General features: G+C 45.3%; 1 protein-coding gene across 1 annotated transcript in view; it reads right to left on the reverse strand.

The window, feature by feature from the left end:
- TBXAS1 (thromboxane A synthase 1) overlaps positions 1–10,643 on the reverse strand; it is a 143,366-nt gene that overhangs the window by 60,353 nt on the left and 72,370 nt on the right. The window contains 1 exon segment of the mRNA XM_023530283.1: positions 6,523–6,639. Coding sequence (XP_023386051.1) covers positions 6,523–6,639 — 117 coding nt within the window.

Below are 10,643 nucleotides of genomic sequence, written 5' to 3' on the forward strand. Positions count from 1 at the left end.
CAGCCGAGAGAAAGCTGCTCGTTCTAACATTGTTGGAAGACTGGGTTCTGATTTAGAAGCCCCTGTGCGTGATCGTCTGAGAGTTTACAGTGAAAATTTAAAGGCCAAACTAAACTGTGATGATGACTGTAATTCTGCAAAGACTTTTGCACTGAAATGTTCGTAGCTGTGCATTTACTCATAAGCTGGCTCTATCAACTTAAATTTTTAAAAATTGTACTCATTCTCAAGCAACACATCTTCTCCAAGGCAAGAAAGGCCGAGAGGGAATAATAACCACATCTGCCTCCGCCGTTAAGATTCATACATTATTGACTGTGCCTTCCTGACAGGAAACATCTGGATGAAAGTGAAAAACCGAGGCATCAAGGTGGATTTTCCGTGACTGTGAGAGATACCAGCCTTCCCTGTTGGTCTGACTTTTCTTTAACTGAGTCTCCAAGCACAGAGATGTGATTGGCTCGTTTACTCTTGAGCGACACACACACACACAACCTTAGGCTCTCATGTATGAAGCTGCCAGTTTTCTTACACCTGCTCAGTGGGTCACCACCAGCTTAGTTTTCTGGGAGAATGAGGAAATGTCCATCACGTCTATTGGGCTTTGATGATCGGGAAGATATGAGCCACTGTATCGGATTGGATCTGTGGTCCATCCAATTTGAAGCTTGGTTTCTGCTCAAGGTGCACTTGAAAATGGAGTTCCACATGAAATCTGCCTCCAAAGGCATGGCGCCCAATAGTGGATTTTATCTACCCATGTTTTCACCTACTGCAAACTTATTTGAGCCCAGAATAAACAAAATTAAACAGGTCGTTTTTGTTTGTTTGATTGTTTGTTTTGCTGCAGGTCACTCCTAAGCCTTTCACATGCTAAGATACACAGTGAATCTCTAGGAAGACTCTTTGCAATATATTACTGAATTGTATGATCACGGAGCCTTTTCGGGTGCTCAGTGATTTCAAATCTTTTTCTTTGGCAGTAATTTGTAGCTCGAAGTTCGTCATCATATAAGTACAATTTAGGTGCTTTTCTCCTCAATGTATTATTTTATTCTTGCTTATACTGAAGGTTAGCTGTCACTTTAGTGCTAATGTATATAATCTTAGTACAGTCTTAGCAACTTATTCCAATCGATTTAATATTTTTCAACTCAGAAGAGCTTAAAGGAAGTCACAAATGTATAGATTTCCTGCTGTTCTCCCTCTTTCAGATGAGTCATAAAAATTTAAAAATAAAATTAGTGCTAACAGGAGTCCCCAGGGAATCCCATTACTTATATATTTCCCTCAGAGAAGAATTAATTTAGCCCCAGTTTTGTCTCCTAAAGTTAAATCTATTTATTTCCTGACCCATAATAAAGTTTTACACAATCCCAGGGTGACTCATTAATAGTTCTTGGTAAAGAGTCCAGCAAAAGAATCTGTAAAAAAAAAAATTCTAAGTAAATCTGCTGGTTGTCTCTTTTAAAAAATCAGTCCTTTAGGGAACAGGGTGAAAACTCTGGCAGATTAATCGGACAGAATTTTCCCTAATAAAACCATTAGTTGTTTTCCCAGTATGGCCCAACCATCCTTTAATATAAATCTCAATAACTCGTCTGTCACTGGGCTATGATTCTGATGGTCTCTTCTGGAATCAGGCACACGTCAATCAAATTTTCTCTGGTTCTCTATCTCTCTGTATTATCCCTGGTAGGACTTAAGCTGAAAACCAATTTTATTTTAAGTAAAAATATGGATTCATGATATAATACTGATTTTAAAATAACTCTCAAGTATTGTTGATCGTGGCAGCCTAATATCCACACAAATAAAGATAGTGCCTTCTGAATATTGACACAGACACAGGTGGTAAAGCAGTTTCAGCTGCCAAGGTGTCTGAAGGAAAAAGCCTCTGACTTTCAAGGGAAAACAAACCTTGATTTCAAGAATACGGTCTGAAGTTTGGTAATAAAAGTCCAAAAGATAGGTGCAAACTCAGAATATGACTGGAGATATTGATATTTCAAAGCTATTTCTGGGGAAACTGACTTAGGAACCAGCAACTGAGAAGAGTGCAGGTTCCTGTCGCTTCTCCGAGCTTCTTCCGTCTCTGCCCCTTCTGCCCCAGGCCCTCTGTGTGCTTCATCTTCCTCTTTGTGCCTTTGTGACCTGCTTGTTCTATTTATATACGTATATACTGGTGACTCTCTAAAGAGACAGCCAACAATCGGTCATTCTTTAATTTTTCCTTGATAAAATGATTTCTCTTTTATCTTAGTCTTAACATGTATCCTTCAGTGGAAAGCTTCCTGGTTCTTTGATTTTTTTCTTTATCCATCCACCTATCCACCCATCCACCCATCCACCCATCCACCCATCCACCCATCCACCCATCCATCCATCCATCCATCCATCTGATGGTTATTGAGTGCCCATTAGGTGCCTAGTTCTGTGTAGTTAACAATAAAGAAATAAGTAAAGTAAATGGAATGTTAGCTGACGATAGTGCTACCGAGAAAAATAAAGCAGGGAAGAGGGTTGGGGTTCTGGGGCCCAGCTCCTTCAAGCCTGGGGAAGCTGCAGCTCTGAGTTAGTCAGACAAGGAGCTAAGATGAAGACATGACACCAGTGCTTTCTGATCTAGCTCTTATCAGAACCATGCTAGGGAACTTATAACGCACAGATGCCCAGTCACCCTTAGAAATCTCATTCTGCAGGTCCTGGGGTAGATAGAATTACGTATTTCTAATAAGGGCCCTAAGTGATTCTGGTGCAGCCCTTGGTCATGAGTCCTTGGTTGGAATACCAGAGCAAAGGCCATGGGAGGGTAAAGTCCAAGAAGCATCCAGATACCAGGGGGGTCACATAGGCTAGAGAAGGAGGAAGTCAGGAACGCTATAATGTGTGGCAGCCTGCTCTCCCCTTTCTTCCCTCCACCCATCTCCCGTAGGACAGAAACCATACCTTTCTCATATCCTCCCTCCTATCTACACCTTGGTATAGAGTCCATGCTCAGAGCCCCAAACCTTCACATGCAAAGCTGCTTTGGGAATTAGGAAAACTCTTTACTCTCCTAACAAAGCCTGGCTTCCAAGACCACTGTCTCAGTACGGACCAAGAGAGCCTAACGTGCAGTTTCAAACCGAACGACAATTTCCTAGTTCTGGGACGGCATTCGCTCTCTCCTTCTGAAGGCAGCGAGCGTCATGAATTCAGTGGGGGAGAGAATGTCACAGGGGACACGATTTATGGGGCATGAAACACATACATTGAGTTAATGTTTTAAAAATATTATCTTTGTCACACACTTTTTAGTTCTCGTGTCTCTTTCTATTTAAGCAGCATTCAACACCTCTTTCTTTTCTTGAAATGCTTTCCCCGTCCCCATTCTCCTGGGTTTCTATGTCAGGCCATTCTTCTCTACTCTTCTTTGTGGGTTTCTCCTCTGCCCCTCGCTTCAATGATCGTCCTGAGCACCCTCTTCTCTTAGGCTCCACACGCTCCCAGGGTGACCTCGCTTGTGTCTGTGTTTTGGACAACCGTCTTTCCTGCCCTTCTCTCCTGAGCGCCAGATCTACGGTCAGCTTTTTCCTACTGTATCTACTTATGTCTCCCAGGAATCTTAAACCCACCAGGTCTAAACTCTCCAGAGGAGAAAGGAAAGTTGACTTTCCCCCCCACCCCTGGAATGGCGATCTTTCACATGGAAACTCAAGAACCCAAACTGAACTAATATTGAGTACAAAGATGGTTTTCAATGGAATTTTAAGTTTGCTGGTAGTGCGTGATAAACAAGTGGGCTAGAACTGAAGCAAAACCCAGGGACTCTGTGTCTACGAGATTTCTTCCTCCCCCTCCCCCCTTTCATTTATGAGCACCTCCATCCTCTAGTGCTTGTGAACCGCTCTGAGGAACTCTGTTTTCTGCCACGAATTCAGGCGCTAAGAATTAGATTTCTGATCCAGAAGGAGAAGATACTTTGGACACCAGGAGCACTGGATTTGTTTGGGAAATGGCATCGTGTCAGTTTCTGGAATATACCCTGATAAGATCCTTTTTTTTTTTTTTCTCTCAAAGACACATAGCCCAAGACTGTCAAGAAAAGTTTTTTCCTTTTTTTTTTTTTAATCAGATGCACTTCATCCATTTCTTTTTTTTTTTTACAAATGATGAGATTCTGCATCTGTAGTGCTGTCACGCCGTCGTTACCCATGAATGAAGAAATAGGATGCACCGCGCTTAAACTAGTGATGTCAACCCACGGTTCACCTGCCTCTCCTCTCCTGCCTTTCTTTCGGTTGACTCAACATGTTAGTGACTAGCTGTAAAAAGGTGTCCTCCCTCCAGCTCATCCAGGTGGTCAAAACAGTGCTTTACAACTTTCTAAAGAAGCGGGCCCTACCTTCAAACAAATTCTCTCATGAAACCTCAGTGTATAACCTGGTTAAATGTGGAGCAGGGCTCATGGCGGCAGCCGAAGCAGAATGCTCCCCTCCTCGTGTTTCCTTGCCGGGGTCCTTCTCCTAGTGGTGGTTCCCACCTCGGGGTTTACATAGTATCACCTGGGGAGCTGTAAAAACCCTCGAACCCAGGCTGCATGCCAAACTAAACCAATTTAATCAGAACTTGTAGATGTGGGTCGCAGACAGCAAAGCTCCCCAGGTGACTCCAAGGTGTACCTGCGGCTGAGGAGGGCTGCAGCTGAGCTACGCTTCCGGCTGGACTTCTGCTCTCCACGCCCCTCCCCACCCCCACCCAGCCCACCCTCGGGGCCTGGGAAGAAGGCACTGAGCATGCGCGCTCTCTGCCGCCCTCCTGGCGGGCGGGCTGCGTGCGACCTTCGCGTTCAGCTACATTTCTCAGTTTTACTGGTAAGAAAGGAATTTGTATTCCCTCTGTCTGGAACCTGGTTCCAAACTTAGGCGGGAAAATACAGGAGTATTGCTTCTGAGTCGCCTGGGTTTCCAGAGGCCCCAAGTGCTCCCCTTCCCCCACCCACCATACAGCCCCTGGGACAAGTCCTAGGGAGCTTCAGAGGCCGTTTGAAAACCACGCGGAGGTAAGAGAAGCAGTCAGGTTAAGAGTATTTTGGAAATGGATTCTAATCTTGGCACTGCCACTTACTACCTGTGGGACATGGGGCATGTTACTTCATCTCTCCGTGCCTCAGTTTCCTCATCTGTCACATGAGGGTGATAATAATAGTGTTTACCTCACAGGGATGTAGTGGAGATTAGGTGTGTTAGTACCAGCAGGAAGCCCTTAGAACCCGTGGCTGACACGCAGTAAAAGCCGGGAGAGGGTTTGCTGATGCTGTAAGCTGAGCTTGCCCTCTGCCCTCAGATCCCACAGGCTGCCATGGAAACACAAGTCCAAACCTCTTTGAAAATGGGCAGGATCACCGGTTTCCGAGTTCGTTTATTTGGATGGGGTTAACTATGAAGTATGGGACCCTCTCTTCTGGGGGACTTAAGATTTATAGGAATTAAATAGAACCACATGGGTGAGCAAAGCATCTTGAGTGTGAGCTAAGGGTAGCTTTCGGTTACCGAGCCGAAGACAGGCCACTCCAAGTCCAGGTATTTTTGGAACAGCTAGATGTGGCTGGCTCTGGAAGGCCACTCGCTCTGGGTTGCCCATGAACCTGGGACTCAAAGTGAAGCAATCCCTTAGCCACTTCACATCAGAAGGGCTCGAGTGCTCACTCCTGAGGTGTTGCAAAATTTGGACCAGAAACCAAAGCCCGACCAGCAATGGCGGGGCCATCAGTGAGGATCCGTTGCGAGAGAGCTTGGCTGGAAGAAAAGACAGACGGCTGGCAGAGAAGGGCAGGTCACTGAATGGGGGAAGGAGGAAACCCCGGGCCTTTAAAGGGCCAGCAGCATGGCGTGGATGCTGCTCTTTCCTCTGACTTGGCAGTGCAGGTTAACCGGGGCCTGCCTGCACCCCTAGAGTTCTTCCAGGAACGTCCCTTTACTCCTCCCCAATAGTCCATGGCCACCTGGTTCCCATTTCAGGTTTGACTCACAGCTCACCTTTGTTTCAAGCTGTGCTCTGGTGCCTTGCTATGCAAAGGCTGCTTCACCGTTCAGAAGCATCGCATCTCCTGCAAGGTCGTTAGACACGTAGAATCTCAGGCCCCACCCCAGACCTTCTGAATCAGAATCTGTATTTTTAAAAGATTCCCAGGTTATCTATTAGACGTGAAAGTATGAGGAGCACTGCTTCAGTTTTCTCCTGGATCTTCCCAAAGGGCCTGAGGCAGAGTCTCAGCACATAGCAGGAATGCCACAGCTGCTTGTTGACTCAGCCCGTTCATGGCATCGGAGATGTGGGAGGCTGGAGAAATGGAAGGCACGGCAATACAGACAGTGTCCTGTGTTTTTTTTTTGCGGAATTGGGAGGTCGGAAGGCCCCAGCGGGCAGGGCATTTTGTTGTGCCACCTGGACAAGTGATGCAATGTGAACCAGCTCTCCATCACAATTGGGAGAGAAGAAACCTATCCCTTAAGGAGGAAAGTTTTCGTGTTTTCTTACCTCATGCAGCTTCTCAGGACTGAACGCAGAAGTTAGAACACTTCTGACCTCTTCCCATCTTTTGTCACGTAAAAACAGCACGCTGTCTGCTACCGGTTTGGATTCCAAACCCGATGCCTGATGGAAAGCAACAAGCAGAGGGTTAGGACACGAGGGAGCCAAAGCCACCTCGGTGGCAGTATAGGTCCATGATAAACACTCTACTTAAAGTCCAGCAGAGACCAACGAGTGAGGGTATTTTTCCTGAGAGGAGACAGAAAAAGAGTACAAAGACTCAGGGATAATGAGCTAACGATTCATGGCTGAGGGCCCCGGGGAGCAGATGGATAAGCTCTGCTGGCCCAGTTCTACCCTGTGACACTGTGGCCGTCCTTGTGTGAATAACTGCAGTTCTGTGTGTTCTGCAGTGAGGGTTCCCAGAGGACCAGGCTTCTCGGGATGGACTAGTCTTTCCTGGGATGGAATTTCACGTCTGAACTTTGTAGCAATGGGTTTTGTGTAGCTGGCTCGGTCAAGTGGGGCCAGGAGTTGATAGGCTCATGTGTCTGGGTCCTTGGTGTGTGTTTGGGGGGACATAAGGTGTGGAATATGGAGACAGAGGGGAGCGGGGAACAGGAGAGTCCTTCAGAAGCATGTCCCAACAGAGCCGCTTCCAAGAGCACACCTGTCACCATGTTTCTGTGTTCTTCCATTCATTCATTCACTCATCTCATTCAGCAAACATTTATTGAATATCTAACATGTGCAAGGAGTTGGCTGTACCGTGTTGAATAAGGAAGGCTTTGCTTTGGCCTGCGAGGAGTTGGTAATCTAATGGGGAAGCAGACGGGAAGCTCCTAAATAACAAACAGATATCATTACGGTTCAGGAGAAAGTGTTGTGAAGGGGAAAAATAGGGCAAGGTGAGAATAACAGGGGACTAGATGGTCAGGGAGGCTTCTTGGAGGAGGAGATATTCCGGCTGAGTCTGGACGTATGCAAAGGATGAGGCCTCCTCATCCCTCCTTCCCAGGCTATTCTGTTCCTTTCTAAACCAGCTACTACCACCAGGTGGTCAAAACTGGGGCCCCCACAGCTGGTAAGAGCATCCCCCAGCTCCAGGGCTGCAGGGTATGAGGAAGTGGGGGGATCTGAGGACCGAGTATTCTTCAGAACCATGTATGATGTACAGTTTCGCTATTTCTTTTCACTGTTTTAATTATAGTTGAAACATGAAGCCAGCCATCATAATTCAAAAGCTTTATAAAAACTCCTATTTAGAGGAAAATTATAATTTTCTGATAAAATATGAACACTCAAAATAAGCTATAAAACATAACTGCAAAGTATCTAAGGGGGATTTAATTATATATTAGAACCAAGTTGCTGGGCTATTTTTCTGCAGAGGAATACCTTTCTATATTTAGAGTGAAATTCTTTGGGAGCACCGTGGTCACCATACAGAATTGTGGGTTTATGGAATTTTTTGGAACATAACCCATTTGTTTAGATTCCAGAGTCAAAGGAGAAAATCATACATTATGTATATTTATGTATTGGCAGACACCCAGTCCTGTGCAATGCTACATGCATTTTCCAAGGAAAGCTGGGTGGTGGTTGATGGGGTACTGATAAAACAGAATAAATTAGAGATAAGAGTCAAGATTGATTGGATTTTTGTATCTGTCCTTCAGAGCTAAGGACTGGTTCCAAGATGTGTTTTTATCTTGCACCTGGAGGACAAATGTTGCTGTCCATGCAAGATGTCAGCGTAGCTCTCAAACTGCTCCCTCACTGACCTGCCATGACACTTTCTCCTCGGCCTATGGCTTCCATTAGAATTCTCCATTTTTTTTTTTTTTAATGGAAAACTTTGAGAGGCATTGGTTAGAATAGCATTTTCATTTCTAGATGTCATACTGTAAGAGAGAGAGCAGCAAATTGGTCATTTCGGGGGAGTCGTCAGATGGTGGGGGGACACGAAACAGTGTCACATGAAATAGTTGTCAGAGTCGTGGAATGTTTGGCTGGAAAGAGAAAACTTGGAAGATCAGGTAGTGGCACTTAGTATGTGCTCAAAAAATTTTACTGAATTCGTCTCACAAGGAAGAGGGAATTTAGGTCGTTATTGTGAATTGAGGAGTAGAATGGGGTTCAATAGGGGAAGCTATGGGGAAAGTTCCAGTTCATCTAAAGAACTCCCCAACACTCAAAGGTCTGAATTGTTCAAAGATAAAATAACCTGCCCTGAGCAATGAGCCCCCATCACTGGAAACCGTACCCCGTTCCTGGAAATTCTGCCCAAGAGGCACCAGTGTCCACAGGGATTTGGTCTAAATGACCTTTAAGATGGCTTCTAACCTTGAGACTTCCTCTCCAGAAGACCCCTCCAAGTATTTTTTTTTATTAGTTTGCCTGTGCGTGCACACACACGTATGTGTGTATTTTTAATTGTGGCAAAATACACGTAGTGTAAAATTTACCATCTTAGCCATTTTTAAGCGTGCAGTTCAGTAGTATTAAGTATATTCACCTTGTTGTGCAAACTTCACCACCATCCATCCACAGAACTCTTCCATCTTGCAAAACCAGAACTCTGCTTATGAAATAGTAACTCCCTGTTCCCCAATCCCTGCCCTGTCTACACGTAACAATTGATCAGATTTACTGAGTGATGCTTTGAAAGGTACAGAGGGCTCTCCTCCAAAGAAATGAGGGACGGGACTGAGAAATTCGCTGGGGGCAGGACGGTGAGTGTTGGGGTAGAAAGGGGACACTGGACTCAGGAAGGGAGATCCAGGGAAACAGAGCTTTCCGGCCTTTTGTCTGTCAGCCCAGCCTTGTGTCTCGTCTTGGTGAAGGCACCTTCAGTCACTCTCTGGCCACGAACTCCAGACTGCAGGCCGTAACCAGTCATGAAATCAACGTAGTGGATGGCAACCAGCTTTTATTTTTTATTTTTATTTTTAAAAAAAGGGAAACAAAAACTAGGACAGAGTAGAACTGTGGAGGAATGTTTTACAAAGTAAGAGTATTTTGTTGTTGTTAAATTTTTATTCAAGGTGCGTATGTATGAGAGAAAGCGAGAGAATTCTGTCATGATGTGAAAATGCGTTTCTTACTGTAGACCACAGTCAAAAAGAGAAAGCTTGAAAAACCGATGCTAACCCAAACACCAACCCGAGAGTCATCCTCTCCCTCAACAAAAGTCCTGTCAGTCACAGTGTTATTAAGTTGCGAACATCTGTTGAGCACCTACTATGTGCCAGGTGCTATGCTAACACTGAGACTATCAAGACACAGAATGGAATCCCTGCCCTCGAGGAGCTCACAGTTGATGTGGAAGGTGGGTGGTGTGGTGTCTAACCAACATGGGTTGATCTCACAGCTAACAAAGTGCTTTTCACATCGTTTCCTTAACTTGGGGGTGATTCTCCGGCAATTAGGAAACACTGCCCTGATAAGCCGAGATGGTTCCGTAGTGGCCTCGTGGCCCGCCCTGCTAAGCTGCTTTTAGATATTCGGATATGTTTATCTTTTCAGTTAAGATCTCTTAAAATAGTCTAACTTCTCATTAGACCAGCTAAGCATAAGCTTTAAACTTTGAAGATTTAAATAGTCCCGAGGAGCAAATTATTAAAGAAAACCAACACCTCAGCATTCTGTGTCCATGTGGACAGAACCACCATTAATTGGGTGTTTATCATGGGCCGAACCAGCGATTCTCGACTGACCCGGTGGAGCCACCTGAGGACCACCTTTCCAGAGGGACGTGAAACGCATGCCGTGCATTTTTGCTGTAACTGAGTGTGTGTATTACTATGAAAAAGGTGTAAGAGGCATAAGAGGAAACCATGGCCAAAAAGAGTTTTCTTGTCTCCTAGAACCTGCAAGAATGTTGACTCGAGACCCGCGTGCTCTCTGATGACTTGGCGTGGCAGTCAGCCGTCCTCAGACAGCCACACACAGCTGCAGGTAAGCGGAGCGAGGCGCTTTTAAAAACCCCAGGGGACACTGTTACACGTCTGTGGTCATGGTGTGAGTGTTGCCATCTTGTTTAGTGACCAGTATGTCAAGTAAGCTTTCTAATCTCAATATTAGAAAATATGCCATGATCACAAAAGGGCCAGGTCCACTGGTAT

Source organism: Pteropus vampyrus, unplaced genomic scaffold (assembly GCF_000151845.1).
Source record: "Pteropus vampyrus isolate Shadow unplaced genomic scaffold, Pvam_2.0 Scaffold48, whole genome shotgun sequence".
NCBI lineage: Eukaryota > Metazoa > Chordata > Mammalia > Chiroptera > Pteropodidae > Pteropus > Pteropus vampyrus.